Consider the following 23,389-nt stretch of genomic DNA (forward strand, 5'->3'; position numbering starts at 1 on the left):
GGATAATTCTGGGAGCCAGATGAAGACTGGCACTCAGTTAACTTGGTGTCATGCCAGCTGCAGGCCCCATTGTTGGGTATGGGAAAGTTTAATTATCTTTTAATATATTTTACAGTTATTATTAGAAAAATGATTAGACTGGATAAATGCAGAGAAGCAGCTTTCTAGAACCACCATCTGATATGGTGAAGACAGGCCTCTTAGAACAGGCAAAAATGCCATTCATAAGGATGTCAGTGGGGTACTCCTACTTCTCAAGTTCTGTAACATAATACACAGCAGGGAATCAAATCCAAAAGAACTCCAAAAGCATTTGCTAAAGAGGATATTGAGACTACATGGTTTGGTGCCTAGTAAAACCTCAAATTCCATGTTTGTAAAAAAAAAATCAATGTTCAGACATGAAAAATCCATGGCAAAAATTACCTGCAAGAGATGGAGGCTTGTAGGTGCTAGAGAAGCTTGCATACTAAAGGTTGTGTCAAATAATTGCCATGGGTTTATACCAGAGGTTCTCAACTTACTTCAGCTCAAGTCTTCCCGTTACATTTTCTGAGGGATGCCTTAAATGTAAGATACTGCTGACTGCCTGCCTTACTTCCCTCCTATTATTTTTAAGGTTGGGATCAAAGCCTTAAATCACAAGTTCTTCAGGCTCTTAGATTTCACTCATTTTGTGACTACAGCAAAATAATAGAGCAATTCTTCTGTTGCAAAGAACTCAGAAAGACAACTGGTCAGAATGTTTTTGGCACTATGGATTCCTATTTGAAATCTCTGTTTTACCTTGTAATAATGTGTAGATGTTTGTACACCTAACAGCGTTAATATTGCATGGCACCCCACAACACTCATACCAGGGTCTCATGGTACCCTGGTTAAGAATCACTGTTTTATGCTATAAATGGAGACATGGGAATTTAATGAGCTCAGGGCAGCCTCTGGTTAAGGCTCCCAGAGTTTAAGCACTGGTGTCGTGCCGGGCTTGTTATTGTCTTAGCCCGTTAAGCATGGCATCATATGAACACACTATTTCATATATTAGAAAAGGGATTCCAAATATTCCGAAGGGCCAAATTTTAATAGCCTTAGTTGTACTGAGCAATATCTTACACCACAAATAGTTCCACTGAAATCAGTGGGACTTTTCACAAAATAGGGATGCTAGGAAGCATGGACATTGGAATCTGACCTGAAGAACTTGTGATTTAAGGCTGTGATCCCAACCATAAAAATAATAGGAGGAAAGTAAGGCAGGCAGTCAGGATAATATATTAAAGTTCACTATCAGTATCTCTCAATGGCTCTAAAGAATTTATTTCATACATAAAAATACATAAACAAGCAACAATTTTCACTGACACGGTACCCCCTGGCACTTTTCTATTAATATCTGATGTGTTCCAGGAACAGTTTAATTTTTAATACTAATTTGAGTAATCTGGTCATTGGCTATTACAGAGCTAGCTCTGTAATAAAAATAGAACCTCTTGTTTAAGCTAATCCCTGAACTGATGGCAGTCAGATGACTGCTCTTTTCCTACAGGTCTCCACTGTCTATATCAGCAGAACAGTCCAGCCACATAGTCTGATAGGATCCAAGTCTTACTTTTTTGACCCCAGAGTAGATGAAGTAGAGTTTACTTTCAAATAACCTTTCCTCAAACCTTCTCTAGACGATGTCAGTCTACAGAGTCTTGAAAGGTTTTCCTAATCCATTTTAACCTAATTACACCCTGACCACTTTGGAGGTCAAAAAATATATTTTTTAAAATGCATTTTACATGAATGATGCCAGGAAGCCTGGGGTTATAATTTTCATGGTTTCCTTTATCTATTGTTTATTCTTTTTCACTCAGACTGGCTAAGAGGCTTTTGTGTTTCTCCATACTGGAACATTTGCTGGGATTCCACTTCCCAAGCTGCTAATAGCTTTAAACGTTTCTTTAGTCAGAGAATTGGAGGACAGAATATTATTTTGTTTCGTTACAGATTTAAGTGGTTGCTTCCATCCTCTATGATCAGCATCAGCCAGAGATTCCCCTCCTCCCCCCTAGCCCAATTCTTTAGATTCTCTCCCACGTACAAGGATCTCTGACTATATATGATATTAGTATACATACCTTTCTCAACATCCAAAGCTATAATTCAAGCTACATTCAGGTCTCAGTGATAACCCCCCTGCTCTTAACTTTTCTTAATAGGGTTTCTTTTCAGGTGAAACTGGAAGGTTATCTTTGCCCAAAAGGCAAGATTTTTTGGGAAACACTGAGGCAAATTCATTGTCCATTCCTAATTAAGGGGAGAATGAGGGTGGGGGAAGGTCAGTTGAATCACCCCAAAGCTTCTCTCCTACTAAACTTTAAGGTTCATATCCTCATAGTAACACAAAACATTTTGCTAAACATGAAACCAGACCTCCTGGAGGAAGAGAATCTCACTTGCTAATTTTGTGTTCTGCTGCCCGAGAGCACTTGGACAGGCTACTGAAGAAACTTTGGTGCCCTGGAGGCATATGTTAAGTTGGGATGAAGAGGCCAAACCCAGCTGGGTTGGATGGACAGAGGGACGTCCATCCTTACACAGCAATGGGGAAGAAGAAAGGATCAACAGTTGGATGAAATCAGAAAAGTGTGATGCCTCCCTGATACTGAGAGAGAGCAATGGAAAGGAAGGCAAGAAAAGGAAGAAACTCCCATTCCCGCATATCCAGAGGATGGGGCAGGGTGGGGGTTCTCAGTTTTAAGGTTAGATGATATTGAGAGGCAGGGCATGTACTCTGAAAGATACCAAAATGAATACTGGCAGGGGACATCTAGAAATTCCCTTCCTGGAAGCCAGGACTATTCATCTGATGAATGGACTTTTTTGTCTAGAACATGATGTGAGAGGATATCAAAGAACAAATATATTGAGAACATCATGTGGGAGAGTGCTGAAGTTTAAAAGGAAAAATTACTCTTTGAGAAGAGAGAGAAAATTATACCCCATTAGTGCAGGTACCCCTCTCTAACAGATAATAGACATCAACCACAAAGGAAAGTGTACTTCCCACTCTCTCAAGCAGGGAAAGGTGCAGCTTTCAGAGCTGGATTGTAGACAGACAAAATAACTATACTGCTTAAAAGGGAGCTGGAAAAAGAACAACTTGGAGCTTATGGATATGCACCAGTTGGACTACAGTAATTGTTTTGTGTGTCCACTTTCGGGGTGGATCCAGACGGGGCGCAACAGCATGGCCCCTCCTTGGCTATGCTGTATGTGTTCCCACTGCAGTATCTGGCTGGGTCTGCAACCTCCCACCCCCACCCCTTCTACCTCCTGCTCCATTCCTGAACCTGCTACTGTCCAATTCTGCCCCAAAGTAAATGATGCTAAACCTGGCCAGCTAACATCAGAATTAAATAGCTAAATTGCCTCAATTTAGCTTGTACTTACTGCAAGGCAGAATGGATATGTGAACCGCTGTAAGATGGAATGGAAAACAGAACACCTTGAATCATGGTACGGTGCCCCAGCCCCCTTTTTAATCAGTATAATTGTTTCACCCACCCCAACACCTCGTAAGCTAAAAGCAGCACCAGAGTTAAGGTGGGAGGAGAGAAACAGCTAATGATCAAGGAGCCTCCCAAACTAAATATGGAAATATTACAGAAGGTCATGTAACTGAAAAGAAATGCTGTAAAGAAATCTGCACCTACCTGCACTAAGCAAGAAGCACTTCTTGACTCTGAACTGCATTTGGAAAGAGCTTTTGAATTAAAATTCATATTTCTGATCCATATGGTAGTAGTCACATGTTGCTGAAAATGCTGTTACTGGTTAGGACAATAGTAAGCACATCAAGTGTCAGACATACCAAGTAATTAGATAATGAATGTTTAAAAAAAAAAATCAACTAATTTTCAAAGCTCATTCCTTAGTCAATCAGAATTCTCACTGAAGTCCAACTTTACTGACATTCAAGTCACCGCAAACTTTGGCCGAGCCAGTTAAACTGTCTCTTAGGGCCTCTCTGCATGTGCAGGTAAAGCGCAATGGAATCCAATGCACCATCCAGAAAACTGTGCCTCCTATTATGCCATATGTGCATGGCAGGAGGCGTGACTGTGGGATTGCACTTTACTTCTCATTGTGCCTTATTATTACTCTTCAGTGTCTTCATTGGTGACTTGGACGAGAGAGTGAAGTGTACTCTGTCCAAGTTTGCAGATGATACAAAACTATGGGGAGAAGTGGACACACCAGAGGGCAGGGAACAACTACAGGCATACTTGGACAGGTTGGACAAATGGGCAAAAAACAACAGAATGTGATTTAACAAGGAGAACTGCAAAGTGCTGCACCTAGGGAGGAAAAATATCCAGCACACCTACCGCCTAAGAAATGACCTGCTTGGCAGCACAGAAGCGGAAAGGGATCTCAGAGTCCTAGTGGACTCTAAGATGAACATGAGTCATCAGTGTGACAGAGTCATCAGCAAAGCTAACTGCACTTTATCATGCATCAGCAGATGCATGACAAACAGAAGCAAGGAGGTGATACTCCCCTCTATCGGGCACTGATCAGACCACAGTTGGAGTACTGTGTCCAGTTTTGGGTGCCACACTTTTCAGAGGGATGCGCATAACTTGGAGATGGTCCAGGGAAGGGCCATTCATATGGTTAAGGGCTTGCAGGCCAAGCCCTATGAAGAGAGACTAGGGCACCTGGACCTCTTCAGCCTTCACAAGAGAAAGTTGAGAGGCGACCTTGTGGCTGCCTGTGGATTCATCATGGGGGCGCAGAAGTGAATTGGTGAGGTGCTACTCACCAAGGCACCCCAGGAGTTGCAAGAAATAATAGCCATAAGCTAGCAGAGAGCAGATTTAGACTGGACATTAGGAAGAACTTCACAGTTAGAGTGGCCAAAATCTGGAATGGGCTCTCAAGGGAGGTGGTGATCTCCACTACCCTGGTCTTCAAGAGGAGGTTAGAAAGGCATCTGGCTGGGGTCATCTGAACCCAGCACACTTTCCTGCCTATGCAGCGGGTCGGACTCAATGATTTATTGAAGTCCCATCTGACCCTAACATCTATGAATCTATGGTGCAGGGGGAGCCCAATTCTGGATTCCCTTTGCCAGAGCTGTCTCTAGGTGGTGCGAATCAGGCCCCACACTTTGGGGGGGGCCACATAGCCGGATGGAGCAGCTGCAGCCCCTCCTGCAAGGCCCGCCTAGTGCTGGTGACTCTGTGCTGCTGCCGGCTTCACATCTGGCTGCTTGTTACCATTAGTGGTTTCTTCACTTCTGGGCCCCTTACAGGCTGATTTGCCCCAGGCCACGCACACTGCTAGGGTCATCTCTGCCCCTTGCACTGGCAAGAAGCAAGGCTGGGAGACTGCGGCAGCTGTGAAATCCCAGACCCAGGGGTTTCATGCACCCTGAGCCTGGAAGAGTGCCGCAGCTGCCATCTCAGCACTAGGAGGTATGCTGCCAGGACCCAGAGTTGGTACCTGCTGGGGCTGAGAGTCCCCAAGTTGCAGGACTCCCAGCCCTGGCTGTGAATGGTATGCCCCTATGCCTCGGAGCCCCATCAGCTGATGGGGTTCCCAGCTGCAGGGGAGACCCTGCTACATATGCAAATTAAAGCTGGATAGTAATCAGCTATAAATTAGTACACATTTTTGTGTTCTAATCTTATAGTTGGTTGGAGCTTTTTACGGCATGACGGGTCCTTTGCATGCACAGCTGGTCTCAGGAGAATTGCACAGCCTATTTCTGAGTACCAACAGTGAGCTCAGTGTGGAACAAGAGAGGCAGAAATGGAGCAACAATTTTAAACTTATTTAAATGATTTGGGCACTGTTTTCAAAAGTGACTTACAGCCGGATTTTCAAAAGTGTATAGTGTCTAAAGATGCAGACAGCTACTTAGTGGGATTTTCAAAAGCAACCAGTCAGGCTACCACTGCCAAATTCCTCCCAGTTTTAATGGCAGGCATCTAACCAGCTTTGATGCTTCTGAAAATCTCATTAGGCACTTATCTGCACTTTTATGCACATAGTTACCTTTGAAAATCCAGCTCTTAAGCTCCTAAGTGCTGAATATCACATTTCAAGGTGACATTTAGGTCCCTTTAAAACTCTGATTCATGGTCTCTGATTTAAGTAACTTAGAAAGAGACATGAACAAAACTCCAGAATAAAATTACATATTTCAATAATGAATTAAATAAAATCCTGATATCCAAACACTCCTAACCATGACTGGATTGATATTTATATGCAAATCTGAAGTACTGCAAGCTTGGGCTATCAGGAGTCAACCTTTGGCCTCAGCCACCAAAGTAGAAGATTTCAGCTACCAGCTGAGATCTAAATGCCACTGCAGCTGTGACATTTTGTCCTAGACTCATCTCTGCTTACAACTCAGGACCACAGTTCTTATACAAGTGCTGAATGTCTGTGCCATAAGTAGTCATAATGACTGCAGTGTGTCCAGCGGAACTCTGGCTTCTCAAGTGCATAATTACTCAAAAATATCTTGGCAGTGCTAAATCAGACAAAGACAAATACACCAGATGCACATAAAGCTACTTTTCAGTGTGATGATTTCTTGAAGAATGCCCAGAAATGCAATTTTAAGTAAATCACCTTATAAAATGGAACACTTAATAACTGAACAAAAGTAGGGAAATAGTATCACTGTATTATCACTGTGATCTATGACACAGGCTCATACAAAAACTCTTACTAAATAGCCACTTGAGGGAAGAGGTGAATGTATGCCTTGATCCTGCATCACAGTATGCAAGAGCAATGAAAAAGCCATTGTGACAATGCAGTTGAAACACTGAAACATGTAGCAATCGCAGGACTGAGCCTCCAAATCATGGTATCTGAGCCCTACTAATTGTTCCTCCAGGAAAATTCCCACTGGATTAAGCAATGGACTTCAACTAACTGAAGTGTATAACCTTAGTAAATACTGAAGAACTAACTACAAGTCAACATTTTCTCCAAATGTTTTAGTGTAAAGAAACTGAAATAATTTACTGAATTTAAACCATCTGCAAATAGATGTTTTAACTTTTCTATTCAAATGACAAACAGTGCGTAAATGCCATGCAGTCATTTAAAAATAATTACTTTAACTAAGAGCTGAATTTGCTTTTAAAAAAAACCCTGTGTGCAATGTCTGCAAAATAATTAGCTTGTAGATCATATCCATAAATATAAAATAAGTATTTAGAATGCTTTATTCAAACTTTGTAAAGGCTTGCTTGTAAAGTACTTGTCTTTGTTAACAATGGTAATTTGAAGCTTGAACACTGAAAGTATGCAAGTGTTGCACCTGTTTTTCAGTGAGAAAGTGCTGCCATTTCTCCTTTATAATTTTTTTAGGACTAGTAATATGCTACCCAAATTTAACAGTTTTTAGCACTTTTTTATATATTGTTCCCAAAGGCTCTTCAATAGTAATGGCTTGTAATACATGATTGGTATCATATACAATTGAACTGAGAGCTTAAATTAAATAACCAAGACTTTTGTGGCTACAGAAGTTCAAAGTGTCATAAAAAATCATTAAGCAAATAACATTTTTACATTTACAAATGAAACTTTATATGAGTATTTATTGATTTTTTTAAAAAAATTCAAAAATACATTGTAACACAACAGAATGTTTATGTTCTTCAATGAAAGACAAAACTATGGTTATCATCTGGACCAGAATACAAATACATGCTAACAATTTAAAAATCATTTCAGGTCATTCAGGAAACATGAAACAAGCTATCTGTTTGTAAGTGTACTGTTTTTTTCTACTTGGTAAATATGCCTGAGAAAGTTAACCTGTAAAGAAATAGGCTTTTAAACTCTTAAACACAAAGAGCTTTCTACATTGAAATGGTGAAGAGACCTGTGATATGCACCTGACAGGCCACTAAGCCATTTCCCACAGAGATTCTGTTCACTGCTCCACCTCAGCTCTGTGATCCAGCAGTGATGCACAGTTTCACATCAATACCAAACTCATTCAACCAAAGTTAAAAAAAAAAAAAAAAAAAAAAAAATCAAACAAGCTAATTGATGTAAAATCAACACTTTATATACAGAGGGCATGTAAAAATCATATAGATTTTCAACCAAATTAGTGTATTGTTGTGTAGGATCATGGACAAGTAAAAAGTAGTAATTTAGTTAATGCATAAAGCAGGAGATATATTTTTGGCTTGAGGTAAAACCCTTTAAAAACTACAATTTCTACATAATCAGCTGGAATCAGAGAATGAAAAACCAGGACAAACACAAGTAATCATTTTACAGTAACCACAAACTATCGTCAAATAGGAACCAAAAAACAGTAACAGAAATTGTGCGTCGGCTCTATGAAAATAAAATGTTACTAGTAGACAGAAACAACCTGACAAGATGTGAAAAGAAGCAATGAAAACTTTGGGGATTAAATTTCTTTTCATCAGGATTTGTCTGTTCCTACTGTATGCAGATGACAGACTTAGAGAAATAAAAACTATTTAACTCTTATTAGCAGCTTAACTCTACTGTGGTGGATTTTAGAGTTTTGTTTTTTCTTGCATTGAGAGATAAAAAACTAATGGACCAAAAGTAGCATATTTCAAAACTAAGAACTGATCAGACTCTGAGCACACATTTAAGTCAGCAAGCACACCTGGTGTAAACTGACATAGCCCCAGTGCAGTTAAAGGAGCTATGCTGATTTGTGCCAACAGAATAATTGACATTTAAATCACTTTAAGCAACTGCATATTTAAAAACTGCATATTTAGTAAATTACATAGGCTTTGGTGAAGAAAATAATCATGGGGCATGCAAACGTTTTACTAAAAACTTCTTGTTTTCATAATTTAGTTAGGTAAATAATACATGATCAAACTACATAAGCTGGAACATATGAAACCAAGTTATTGGATAAAATAAATTCGTAAGTCTGAGTCATTGAAACAAAACAGTACAACGATAGAATTTTAGTAAACAGTCAGTCCTACTCTCCAATGTTGGAACATATTAAAAATCATCTATTATGCATGTATGTATGCAACTTTCTCATGGCGATTAGGAGGGAGCTTCCTTCCACCATTTACAGTACTGCACAAATGGCTAGGTGCATTATGGAGGCTCTTCACTGTTCTCTGAAATATAAAATACTGTATTGGCCACTGCTGAAAGTTATCAGAGATGATGGATTAATAAACTGATCTAGTATGTTAAGTCCTATAACATTTTTCTTTCACCAGTAGTGATTGTGGCATTGAGAGTGCTCTGCTCTGACACCAGGCCTGTTGTTACGACTTCTGGTCAATAACTCCATTCTCCAGGCTACTAGTAGCATATGGAAAATGGAAGCAGAACATTAATTATAGGGAATAAAGCAAACACCTGATCAGAAAAGGTCAGAAAAAACACACTACAACTTAAGCACATTTTAAAGTACCTTTGCTTGATCAGGTTTTAAAAGAGGAGCCAAAATCAGAGCAGTATGGAACACTCCTAATCCTTGAGAGGCAGGGACACACAAAGCAGTATCAGAACAGTGGAAAGAATCTTTTAAGTTTATAATTTTTAAGGAAGAGCAAATAAGGGAGAGGGAAGGGAGGAAGATGGGCTAAGATAAAGTGAATGCAGGGAAAGAAAAATGAAGAGAGAATGGGAATGTATATGGGTGTACAGGGGTATTATCTGGACCCAAAAATTTTCTTGGACCCTGCTACTTTTACAAGATAAGTTACATGCATGCCCAAACTCTGAGGGCAAGAGTGAAATCTTAGATGGCAATGCTATGATTCTGGCTGAAGAGCTTCATTTTCCCCCTCCCATACCTGAAAGCCTTGAATCCTTGCCAAATACTCCAGCTGTTTTGAAGGCTGCACTGCAGGACAGGGGGAAGCAGGAGATATTCCTTTTAGACCTACGGCTTCAGCAGTCGGAGATGTTCCATTCATGAGAAGTTCCCTGGCAATTGTAGCTGTGCTATTAGTGGTAGGTATGCTGAAGAAAGAGCTAGAAGTCTGGCTCATTTCTTTGGATGGCAAATAGCTTACAGTGGTACCAGGGGCTGCTTTGTTGCGGCTTGCTTCCATCTCTTGATAAACATCAGGTGAGAGATGAAGAATTCCCTTTGGTGCTGAAAATAAAAGCAAAGACCATTCTCATTGCACTGGCAGCGAATTAAATATAGATAAGTAGACGATTGTCATTTAAATGCTTCCCACCTGAAAACAAACTGCAGATTTACAGACAATGAGTCTTTTTCATTTGCAACAATGAGTCAGACTGCATAGTCTACCTGATAATAAAGAGGAAGGAACCAAATTGTGTTTTAAAAAGATAAAGGGCCACTCTGTAAAATGTTCCATTTAAAATCTGTCATGTACCAGCCCTATGGTCCATATGAATAATATACTCAAATATTATTACTAACAAGACAGTAGTAATTACAAAAGAAAGACAGCAATCATTATTTTGTTATAATCCTTTCACTTCCCACATACCTGGACCACTGTCTGTCATCACTCGTCAGCATTTCCTATACTAAGAAATCTTTAGACTGAACACTTCAGTGCCAAAAACAGTCTTCCTGCACCTATGGTGCAATATATTGTGAATAATAGTATATGCCTACAAGACTAGCATACCCATGTGTATTATTTGCTCAATGTGTATGTGTATCACTATTAACATTAATAGGAATTATGTTAAGCATCAAAGAGATCCAAAAAATGTATTCATATGGAATCACAGAAAACACTCCTGTTTCTAGTGACACACAATTTAAGGATAACTCCTCTATATTTCAGAATTTTAAATAATCTTTTTCTAATAATGGCCTGCTTCTGTACACACACTTTCCAACATGAGTAACTTCACACACTTAAGAAGTTACACTGAAATTCTCAAGTGCATAAAACTGTGCAGGATCTTAAGTTACAAAGTCTTCATAAACAGTAAAAACATGACAGTAAAATGAGTACTCATTATGTTGAGAGTTTAAAAGTTAAAAAGAATTTCTAAGTAACTATGAACTGAGGAATGAACTTGAAAACATTTTATTTAATAGTAACAGGTAAATATGATTCTTCTACTTGTGACAGTGTAACAGCTTAAACATTTAGGACATTCAAAAATATGGGAGTCCATGTTAAAAAATGGCAAACCAATTTGGCAAGTATAAGGAAAAATAGCATAATTGTATGCTGACTTTTTATTTCTAATACATATCAGTCATTTTAAGATTAGAGAACAGTCTTAAAGCAGTGACACAAATGACATTTTTTGACGTCTTGTGTTAGATGCAATCTCAGAAATAGTGGCTATAATTAAAATCCTTATCTACAAGTACATGATGACAATTGTTTCCCTATTGAACTTTAACTGCTGTCTCAGCAAACTGACAAAATGTATCTTCTAATTACTTTGCTTCCATATTTGGCTTTTAACTTATTACTAGCCTCACTGTCCTGTTGATCGCAGAAATGGAAGGTTTTGTAAAATATTCACCATATTTACCAGAATACAAGATGCTCTTAAAGTAAGACAACACCTTAATAATTAGAAACTAATTATTGGAGGTTTGTCTTAAATTTGTCCCTCTCTCACCACTACAGTAGGGAAAATAAATTACAGGGGCGGGGGGAGGGATTAGGTAGTCCCCTTGTCCTTTGCCTCACTAACTTAAGCAGCACTTTTGTACCTACTAATATATAGTATAATGTACATTTTTCTCTTTCTTCCATTTTACGTCCCAGGCCAGATCAGTTCCAAATTCTATTGACTGAGCACAGCTGTGTGGCATTACCACGTGTGTGGTATTACCATCAGCAAGTATCTTCCCTCCCAGACTCTTCATCCTGGGGCTTCAGATACTCCCAAATCCCTAGCAAGTATCCTACATATAGGTCCCAGACCTGGAGGCCCTGAAGTTCAGATGCCCCTGCATTTGCTTGCCCTTAGCCAAAAGAGCAAGCTAGAGAGAAATCCCTTATTCTCCATAAAAACAAAGTGCGTAGCAAAGATCCTCTCACTGGGGGGACTCTCAGTCTTGCCCACAGTGCATTGGACACATCTCCACCCTTAACTACCCAATGCCATTCAGGATGATCTTGACCCACAAGAGGCAAAGATCCTACATGCAATCCGTATAAGCCAATAACGACTACATTTGATCTGAGCCAAAAGATGGAGATATTAGTCCAAAGCCAAAAGGCTCATTATTGATCTTATTCTTCATTGGGCTGGGCCCCAGCAGAGTTAATAGTGTTTCAAGCTATGGTGACCCCACAGCTCAGCACTGTTCAGTATGTGTTTGTAGTCCAGATACCCAACCACAAAGGATCTATGTGCTAATTAGCCCTGCTACTCATGACTAGAACCTGATGCTCTTGTCATGAGTCCCAGGATCCTCCAAAAATGTATATACAGATAATCTGGGGGGGAGGGGGGATGCACCTGGTCTGGCTCCACCTCATGGAGTGTGAGGCCACACTAATCATATGTAGGGACTGGTTTAAATTGTGGGCCCAGATCATGGTGCAGCAGCTCCTTTAATCTTGGAGTTCCCCCTATACGCCCTCCTGCCACTGACTGATGGACATGTCCCATTGGCCCTACTGCTTGCTCCTGATGGCCAGGAGGCAAAAACCATAGGTTTAAATAAGCCACAGTTTTTGCCTCCCAGACAGTCAGCAGAAAGTGGTGGGAGGCAAAAATCACAGTATATTTAAAACTCTGTTTTTTGCCTCCCGGCCATCAGGAACAAGCAGCTGGGCCTCTCTGCCAATCAATAGCAGGGGGAACTCCAAGATTAAAGGAGCTGCAAGCTGGGCCCACAGTTTAAACCAAGCCCTAATCATACATGACAGGCTGAAAGAAGGGGAGACAGAGCCTCTCACCTACACAGAGGTTTGGTGATGTTTGCCAGCCATCTAAGGCTAGTGAAGAAACAAGAACCGTTGCAAATGGGAAAGAAAGGTGTTGCTCAGCTATGTAAGTGAAGAGGAAGGTGAAATGTATTTGATGTAGTGGCTTACTGTGACTTTGACAAGAGCTGCAGCTGAGGGGGATTTAGTGCAATGAGCACCATCTCATTCAGATGCAGCACTAACCTATCCTTGAAGTAGGCTCCTGTTAGCATATCGAATGTAGCATTTTTGCACCAAAGAGGGGGTGTCAGGTCTGGCTCTGGCCCTCCTGGAATGGGCCTGATATTGCAGTACCTCCAGACTTGGTGCCAGTTTCCTGCAAAGGACCACCTCAAGGGCCACACACACACACACGCTCCCATCATCATATCAAATGTAGCAATTTTGACATGAAGAGGAAAGTGTCAGTGTTGTCTCTGGCCCTCCCTGTGCCACCCTGGTATTGCAGTAAACCCTAGGCCCAATGTCAGTTCCCTGCAGAGGAAACACCCACCCTGTTCTGAAGGGCCAAAAAAACCCAAACAAATAAAAGGGGAGGGGGGATTTCCATCAGTATTTTTGGCACTAGGGGAGGGTGTCAGAACTTGCTCCAGACTCTCTGAGAGCCAACTTGGTACTGCAGTACCTCTTGGTGCTCATTCCCACCAAGGGAAACATCTGCCATTTTGTTTTTTCTTTCTTAAGGGCCATACAAAAGAAAAGGCTCCCATCAGTATGTTTATCCAATACGAGCTTTGTATTTTACAGGCATGCTCACTGTCGCCTACATTTAACCAACATCATGATTGGTTTCTTTTATTGAGCACAAGCTGTTTCTGGTGGCAGTTTAATGACAGATGAAGTATTTAATGAGGTTTTCTTGTATGTGATGGTAAAACAAGTGGCTTTTTTTCCTCCATGTTGATTTGGGGGGGACACGCCTCATCTTATAGTTGAGTAAATACAGTAGTTTTACTATTAAAATATCAATAATTTAGTATGGCAGTTATTAATTTCACAATAGGACATAGTGTAATGTGAAGTATAAGACCCTGATCCTGCAGTCCATTCCAACTCAAGTAGCCTTACTGACTTTGACAGAACTACTTGCATAAGTAGCAGCAGTTTTGGACCCTAAAGTTTGGCTTTTCCACCTTTGAGTCAAACTGCATGTGGGTACAGAAATGAATCAAACACTCCTAGATTCCTTTAACCACTCTGCATGTATAAACATGGACAGGAGATTCAGGAGAGTATGGCAGCAGGGAATCCTATGTCCCCTTACATTTACTTGTGACAAAATGCATCAAGTTCCCACAGCTGCACTGAAGGAGTAAAAACATGAATACACAGAGCTAGACACCTTCCATATCTAGCTGACTGACTATCTCATCCCTGTGTGTTTGGTGATGTGAAGTATTGGTAGACCCTTGTCTAGAGCTCAGAGTACACTAAGTCTCCAGTCCAAACCCTACCCAAATGGAATCGCAATGAAGATAATGGGTCTCTGCACAAACACAGGTCAATGCTACAACAGTGTTGGGAAGGGTTAGGGAGAGGACCGATGCACATTTTTCCTCCCCTGGGAAACTCATGCAGGATAATTTACAATATGGGCTTTCAAGTATAAAATAGGTGAATGTATTGCAATTATAGTCATTATTGAATATACCCTTAATATGAGATTGTCACTTTCAGAAAATATCAGTTCTTTTGTTTTTAAATCAATTAGTAAAATAGATATGAGAATAAAATATTTAATATAGATATACAGCTTCCTTCATCTCGTTAACAGGTAAAACTATGCTACATGAATAAAGACTCAATGACAACAAATGGAGTGAGAGGTATTCAGCAGTGTGTAAGATCTGAACCACTGTGAATGCAAATTCATTAAAAGCACTTGAAAAACAGAAGTGACAGAATTAAATAGCAAGCAAAAGATTACTCTTCTATAAAACTAATATGTAAAACAACCTGATGTAAGAAATAAAAACAGTATGACCCTAACTTTTTCAATTTCTAAACCAAATCTAATACTGCAGATGTCTGTTCCATTGATGTAATATTACTTAAAACAAACATTTCACATGCTTTCTCAGCCTTTTCAGTGTTTTTACATGATCCACCCAAATATCTAACTGCTGTCTGGAACAATAGTTTGGAATTTTTCCAGATTGCTAAACTCTCTTAATGTTAAAATAACTAATATACAACATATGATAAAAAGATACTGAGTATGATATGGTAAATGTTCTTAAAGTGCTTAAATTGCAATAATGGAAGTGCTAAATTAATAACAGTAAAAGTACTTTACTGTTAAATAACACCTTCCATCTAAAGATCACAAAGTGCTATATAAGTAATAATTAATTGAAGTCATACAACATACGTAAGAGGTAGGGAATTTTAACATCCCTGCCGATTATATTTTAACAGTGAGTAGTATAATGTATAAACTTGCAACTTATCAGGATTTTAACTTCAGAATCCAAATTAAAAAATCACTTTAAATAGCCCCTGATGCAGCCCACAAAATTTTTTAAAAGCCAATTTTTGAATAATTCTGCTAAAACAGATATATTTTTAAGTTTCTCTAGATATATTTTTAAAATATTACTAAGATCTTTTTATAAAATTCTTCTAGTCTTGCTGCTTGTTCCAAATCTGAATGACTGACTTTGTTTGTATATCACAGTTTAGTTGCTGTGGTAATTACAGCATCACAACATGAGGATTAGGACACCAAGTCAGGAAAAAACTGTAATAGCAAAAGAATTCTTAAAGAACAAAGATGAGAATATATTTTCATATAAATGCTGTTAATAAAAACATGAAAGAACAAACACAAAATGAGAGCCCTCTTGGATGCTTTCTGAATAAAAGTTTTTGGTGTACCATCAGATCCTTAAAATTAACAATGATCTATCTGTTAGCCATTCGTCTGAAAAATCTAGATTTATGTGAATATCAAGTATTAATTTATCATATGCTAAATTCAACTTTATATTACTCAATTATATATAATTGCAAAACAAAAAGCATATGGTAATGTGTCACAACTATTGAGTCATGGGAATTAAAGTCCTCCATTTATAGCAACAATGGTGCACCTTCTGTTGGATATAACCTATAGCTGCATTCATAAAGAATCTAGAAATAATTTCCATGCTCAAGCATATTATTATTTAAACCTGTGGGCAATCATGCTAGGAAAATATGCAGGCTAGCTATGCAATGATAATCACTAACACTTGGAAAACAGTTCTTACCCATTCTTTAACGGTAATTGTTTGCAGTCCCATACAATTGCTACCTCAAAAGAAAATCTAATCCAAGGCCCAAAAATCAACCTCAGGTGTGTGAGACATCCTTTGTTTTCATCTATTAATCAGATATTAGACAACTATCAGGGTTTAGAGACATACTGTATACAGGCTGTTTCACTGGACTACCTCATATAGTTGTACCCTTCTGATATAGTCCCACTTGTTAGCATAGCAGTGGCAGGGACAAGTAAATAAAGAATTTCTTTTTGAATGACATGGTTTCCTTCATCATTTTTCATTGGACAGACCTGGATTGCTCATCCTAATCTTTTGTCTGGAGCAGTCATTCTTAAAAGGGGAGTGCGAAGCAGACTGTATTTGATTTGGCCCAAACTGGGGACAGTGATTAGATTTGTTGATTCGGATCACTGTCCCAATTCGATTTGGCTGAATCCGAAACCGAAGATTCGACGCTGATTCAGACAATCAGCAAGTCGGCCACAAACACAACTTTAAATGTTTTTTCTACATACCTCGAAGTACCAGGTGCGGCTTGTGAATGCTGTGATGGTGGGGTGGATGGAGAGTCCCACAGGAGTGTGGGGTGCTTTGCGTCCACTTTTGGATCTGCTGCCGAACGTGGTGGAGACCCCCCTGCACTCCTGTGGGACGCTCCATCCGCCCCAGCATCTTAGCATTCACAAGCCACAGCTGGTACTTTGAGATATGTAGAAAAAACATTTAAAGCTGTGTCTATGTCTGAATTGTCGAATCTTTCTGAATCTGAATTGATTCAGAGAGTTGCGATTCGATTCAGAGAGATTAACGGGTCTCCTGATTCAATTCAGATTAGGCAATTCAGCCACCAAATTGGGCCAGATCGAATCAGCGACCAAAGCTTCACACAGACCTAATTCTTAACTTTTTTAGACCTGAGGCACCCCTTGATAAACTCAAGGCACCCTTTAGAAAACACCACCTCTCAGTTTTCACTTGTTTTTTATACTACAGAAAAATAATACTGCAATTCTTCTGTTGCAAAGAACACAGAGAAACTACAATAGGTCAGAATGTTTTTAATACTATGGATTCCTATTTGAAATTTTGGGGTTTATGATGTGAATTATGTTTGCACATCTAACTGTGCTAACATTCTGTGGCACCCTGCAGCTCCCTTGAAATGATCTCAGGGTGCCACAGTGACCTTGATTGAAAATCACTGTTATACTGTTTAATCCTTACCTAGAGTATATCACAAAGGACTACCTGAAGGGCTTTACAGGAGGAGGGTCTGCTAACATCACCCCAAAAGAACCATGGTGGGAGTAAGGTTCCCCACAAATACAAACCTCTCTAGGGGTAGTATTGGTAGATGGCCCCAGAGCCACATCTTCTAGGTTAAATGCAGTAAGAAGGATGGAGCAGTTAACTCCAAGAGAAGTGGTGCAAGCTCCTACCCTGGGTGTTTTTAAGAGGAGGTTAGATGAACACCTCTCTGGGGTCGTTTGACCCCAGTACTCTTTCCTGCCATGGCAGGGGGTCGGACTAGATGATCTACTTGGGTCCCTTCCGACCCTAGAAACTATAAAACTATGAAACTCCTCTCAGAATTCTTATATAGCTGTTTGCAAATTCAAGAAGATATCACTGCCTTGCTTACATTCAGGTCATATTTTCAAGATCTTCTTCATAAACATGAGACTAGAAATGCAATTTTTGAAGTAGAAATTGAGTTTCTGGTAGCATCTTATGACTCCATGAAATAAGTTTAAAAAGATGGGGTGCTCCCCATCTCTAAAAAGTTTGGTTATATCCTTTTCTTGGTCCAAGTATCCTTAAACTACATCCTCTGAACCATAGGCTTGTCCTGAATGAAAGGCAGCGCATCATTATGCTACCTACAGATGCACGAAGAAGTTTCTCCTAACTTGAACAGCCACTATTTGCTGCCTCCTTCCTTGCCTCAGCTAAGAAGGGAATGATTTGCTAGGTACTATGTCAGGAGAACCACAGCTCCACTGGCATATGTCCACTCCCCCTGAATATCTCTGTAGAACACCCTCTCCTCCCTGCGCTGAAACCTGTAGAAAGGGGAGACAGCAGAGCTGAGTCCCTTATTCCCCTGTGCAGTTACACAGACAGGGATGTGATCTAGTACTATCTGTGATGCACTTTATAAAACAAACCAGATCTTTCAATGTTTTAAATAAAACATCTTTGGCCAAAAGATAACTGTTTAACCAGTACCACAAACGCAACGGAGTCAGCTAGCATAAACCAACACACAGTTTTTTTAAGGTCCAGATTCTGCCACCAAAACTCACCTCACAATGAGTAAACACTTTTCAAACAGTCTCACTTAAAGCAGTGAGATTAGCTGTGGAATAAAGCATTGTGCAACAGGCATATGGTGATCATAATCTGGCCTTAAGGGTATTTGCACACATGTTTGTGCCACAGCACTGGGTGCTTTTAAAAGCGCTTAGCACTGCAGCGCATACATTTGTATAAACAGCAAAATGCATGTCAGCACTGAGAAAACAGTGGCAGTACGTTTATGAACTGTTTGAAGGTGTTTTAGTTTTAAAGCACACTGCCGCCATTTTCTCAGTGCTGACACACATTTCACCATTTATACAAATGCATGTGATGCAGCACCAGGCGTGTCAGCTCATGTGCGGAGCAGACTCGATTAATCAAATCTGTTCCAACACCCCAGATCTCCGGTGCATCAGAGCAGACAAATATATGTGTATAAATGCCATAAGTTACTTGCTCATGAAGCAATTCCAAATGGAATTCTTGGACATCTTGGGAGATACCAAGTTCCACTGGAGACGTTCAGGTACTCAGCACCTCTTAAACTTTTGCCTGTGTATACCCATTTGCGTCAAAATTACTGAAGTAAAATTGAGTGATTATTTTAGTAACAAAAATGAGTAACTGAAGTCTTACAATAAACAACTGCTACCATTCTCTATGTTTATGTATATTGTGAAAACCTAACAATTTATACACAAGGATATGGTTTCAAGTGTTACTTTTATTACTCAACAAAACTTCTGAAAATATTAGCCAAAAAAACATGAAAGCCATTATGCACTAGGCAATAGTCTATAGATCACCTTGGCACAGAGTATAAGCTAGGATGCTTATCATTATCTAACTAATAAAGCTATCTGAGGTATTTCTAAGCTACCAAATCACTGTAATAGCCAGCAGAAAATTAACAATGCTCTGTTGCTCCATTCAAAACAAACTGATGTTTTATATATAATGTCTCCCCTTCAAATATCGATGTTTTACTTCACATAAACCCTGTGATGAAGGTAAATAATATATTCTTCTTTATGAAATGAGGTCTTGAGTTCCTAGATTTTACTGGAGAACTCTGCACAATTGGAGAACAGATGGAATTATGACAAGACAAAACTGAGAAAGAAGCAGTAGAAAGGAGTATATATTTTTATGTTCTTAGTCGACAGGAAGTGTTTTTTTTTTCAGAAAGGGGGTTTTTTGGTTCCAATTTTGTGTGTATTTAACTGAAACAAATACTTATGGAAACAAGTTTTGTTAAAGTTTTGCTCCTCCTTTTGGGAAATGAATACTTATGAGTCATTTCTACAGTGTATCTGATTAAATGCTCTAGCACAGTGATCAGCACCCTTTTCAGGCAGTGTGCCAGAATGACCCAGGCTGGGTGCAGGGCAGGCCAGCAGTAGGACACAACCACAGCCACCGCTCCCCTACCATATAGTTGCAGTAGTCTGCCTCCTGCTGAATACCACTGAAGCCCCCTGGCTCTGCAGGCCAGATTCAGTGGCTGTAGGTTGTTGACCCCTGCCCTAGCAGACCTGTACATAGGATATGCACCATTATTTATGAGGTGCAGACTCATGCATTTGGAGGCCTGGATAGTAGGCAAGCACGCAAGCAACACTTTTGATTAAGGCTACCACACAAGTTTTGTGTAATGGAAGATGACAGACAGACAGAACCTATTACCAGCAAAAAGAGATCAGCAAATCAGGAAGCAGAAGCAAATCAAGCAGTCAAAGGTGCTTGTAAGAGCTATGAGAGAGTAATTTTGAAGGATGAAGCAATCAGGAGAGTTCACAAATTCAATCACAGAATGGCCTGTACAAGAAAGATCATTCATTAATGGAGTAGTAAAAAGGGGAATGAAAGTTGTGATGATGAAATCAAGGGCATGCCCTACATGTGGGAGAGATGAAAGAATGAGTAAGTCTAACAGACAAGGATGAAGAGGTAGTTGAAGTTAAGAAGGTCAAGGGGGACATCAACATGCACAGTGAAGTTATAAGTGAAGATGAAATCAGAGAAGAAGAAACCAGTAGGGGAGAGGAAGTCATAGGGGTAAGATGTTTGAAGTAAGGGAGGAGCTTGGAGGGGGAAATGGAGACCTTGAAATAAAGTCTTGTCTCTGTCAGCAGAAGTGCCTCAGCTCAAGTGACTCAGTTCTTCAAGGAAGTTATTATTCTGGACCAATAGTGAGGTAGTTTCTTCAGGTGTGAAGAAGACAAACAGTTATGCAAGTTTTTAGTAAAAATTGATGTGTGAAAGCGAAAGAGAGAAAATTTCAAGGACACTTGTGGCAACTCTAAAGATTTCTTTAGGTAAAGAGTCAACTACAAATATGGATATAAGAAAATCTCTATCAGAATCACTTTCTTAAGTCTGAATGTAAAAGCTAACCCTTGCCTTTACATAGGCCACCATGGGCAAATGCTTTTGTCAAGGGAATTAAATTTAATGAACTTGAGTAAACTCTCATTCTATAAGAATTTAGTTCTCAAACTGGTAAGGAGAAAGCAATATGTTCTTTCCTTGCTTTTTATTTCCCACTACTCTCCCATTTCCATTTCTTAAAAAAACACATAGAGGTGGTTGGCTGTGTTAGACTAAAGTCAGGCAAAAGGCAGGGCAGGGTGGTACCTTAGGGACTGGTTCAGAGAGGCATGAGTTTTTGTAGGCAACAAAAACAGAAATTCAAGCTATTTTGTCAGATACTATAACATATAGCATATATAACATACGGCATTGGATTGCCTACAAGCTGGTTGCCTACAAAATCTTGTGCCCCTCTCAACAGGGTAGTCTCTAAGGTGCTACCCTGCCCTACCTTCTGCCTTTCCTCAATAATATTAGGTTTCCCTTAAAAATTCTTTCAAATCTTAGGGTAAAATACATTGTTTGAAACTGTTATTGCTTACTGTTCCAGCTTAGTGACTGCCTCGTCCAAATTGCTAAATACAAGACTGAAATTCAATTTATATGATACTAAATATAAACCAAATAACCAAGAAGGAAAAATCATTAAATTATAAGATGCATAAAATCTATAATAATTATACCCTCAAAGCACACAGAAAAATACATTAAATATTTAAATAAAAATGCAATGCTGCTACATCTGAGTTCAACACAGTTGAACCATAAGTTGGACACTGTATCCAATAAACTGTGAATAGATTTTGGCTATCATCCATGGAAGTGTACAGGTGTACAGCCACAGGAGTGCTCCACCAACATTCCCTGGATGAAAATTAAATATAAAGACACCTGAAGTAAAGAATGTATAAAATGCCTCAGCTATAAATTTGAAACAAGTCACATTTCCTACAAGACCAAGATCTTAGAAGCATGAAAAACTGAATGAAAAAGCTGTCTAAATTTATTGTGCATTTATTTTTTTCAATAAATAGGTGTAGAATAAATAAAAGAGCAAAGACTTTCCTACAATTTATCTATATTTTTCCCCCATCAATTGGTCACTTAGTGGAAGAATTTATTTCTATGAGATGCTACTGGTTAGATAGGTAAAAAAAAAAATTTAAAAAAATCACAAATTATACTTAATACTAAGGGTAATTGTCCACGTGATCCTTTTCCAGTCCAGTATGTTCCAATCTAGTATATACTGAAATAGTAATGTTCTCTATAACCCTAGATTGAAGATGTTATCATGATTATCCCCACCTATTTTCTGTTTTTCTCTGGGTTTATTTTTTACTAAGAACAATTGCATGAGATCAAGTAACTTTGTTCCTTTTGAGTTCATCTGCTCCTGCTGCTTGTTCACCACCTGAAATCATAATCCTCTGTTTGTGACATACTAATCATCTTCACAGTAACTAATTATGATGTCACAAACAGAGGATTATGATTTCAGGTGGTGAACAAGCAGCAGGAGCAGATGTATTCCTAAGGAACAAAGATCCTAATTTCATGCACAACTCCCTAGTAATAAAAGACTAGGAAGAAAAACAACAGTAAATATTTTACACGCAGGATAAACTGTTTTAAAAAATAAAGTTTTCCACAAACAGTTCCTTAGTTTTCACTTAAATAATTCCTAAAAGATGCTTCAGTTTAACCTCTCAATATAAAACTGTAAAACACTTTCTCTGGGGCAAAAATGATTTGTAGCCTTTTTAGACTTCTCTCTAATATATAAAGGTCTACTTATTTTCTTAGCATTAAAATTCAAGTCTTAGCTCCCTGTTTTCTATAGAGGACATTATGCAGTACCAGAGAGCTGGTAGGTTTGTGATATTAGAGGAATACCGATTAAAAACTGGGTGAAAGGAAATGTACTTTTTGTTTCACAGTTTTTTCCAGCAATGCCTCTTTCACTTAAGTTCTTGAGAAACACTTGATAGAAAATATGGTTTTAAGATTCAGCATCTTCATCTCTTCAGTCACAGCTTTGTGAATCTCACAGGCCACATACAGGCATTAATTTTCTCATAGGAGAGTTGCTGCTCTCCCAGGCAAAAGCACAAGTGTACAGATGTTCAGGATTTTTTCCCAGAACAAAAAATGCCTGCTCCAGAAGAAAAATAACCTGCAAACAACCAGGGTTAATTCACTCCTGGGAGAGTTTCTCTTGGGAGAGTGAATGTCTGTTCACATTCTCTTCCAAGATAAACCACAGTACAGTCCTCCATTTTCCCATAGTGCTTTGCTCTCCCCCTGGCAAAGGGAGACTGCATGTCACCAGCAGCTCCCCCAATAGGGAGACAGCTTGTTACTCACTGGATTCTAATGCTGCAGTCAAGCAGGGAGCAGAACAAGCCCCCCTTAAATTCCCATATTGTGCTGTACAGAGACATACTGATACTTAGCAGTCTGTGTCAGCTAATCAGGGCTGTCCTGTGTACTGGGGCCATCCAT

The 23,389-nt window shown here is 39.3% G+C and overlaps 1 protein-coding gene across 2 annotated transcripts in view; it reads right to left on the minus strand.

Moving 5' to 3' along the window:
• STAU2 (staufen double-stranded RNA binding protein 2) overlaps positions 1-23,389 on the minus strand; it is a 230,467-nt gene that overhangs the window by 104,019 nt on the left and 103,059 nt on the right. For both annotated transcript variants that reach the window (XM_019549301.1, XM_019549293.1), the window contains exon 12: positions 9,846-10,150. In XM_019549301.1, coding sequence (XP_019404846.1) covers positions 9,846-10,150 — 305 coding nt within the window. The remainder of the gene's footprint in view (positions 1-9,845; positions 10,151-23,389) is intronic.

Source organism: Crocodylus porosus, unplaced genomic scaffold (assembly GCF_001723895.1).
Source record: "Crocodylus porosus isolate Cpor-Errol unplaced genomic scaffold, CroPor_comp1, whole genome shotgun sequence".
In the NCBI taxonomy this organism is placed as follows: domain Eukaryota; kingdom Metazoa; phylum Chordata; order Crocodylia; family Crocodylidae; genus Crocodylus; species Crocodylus porosus.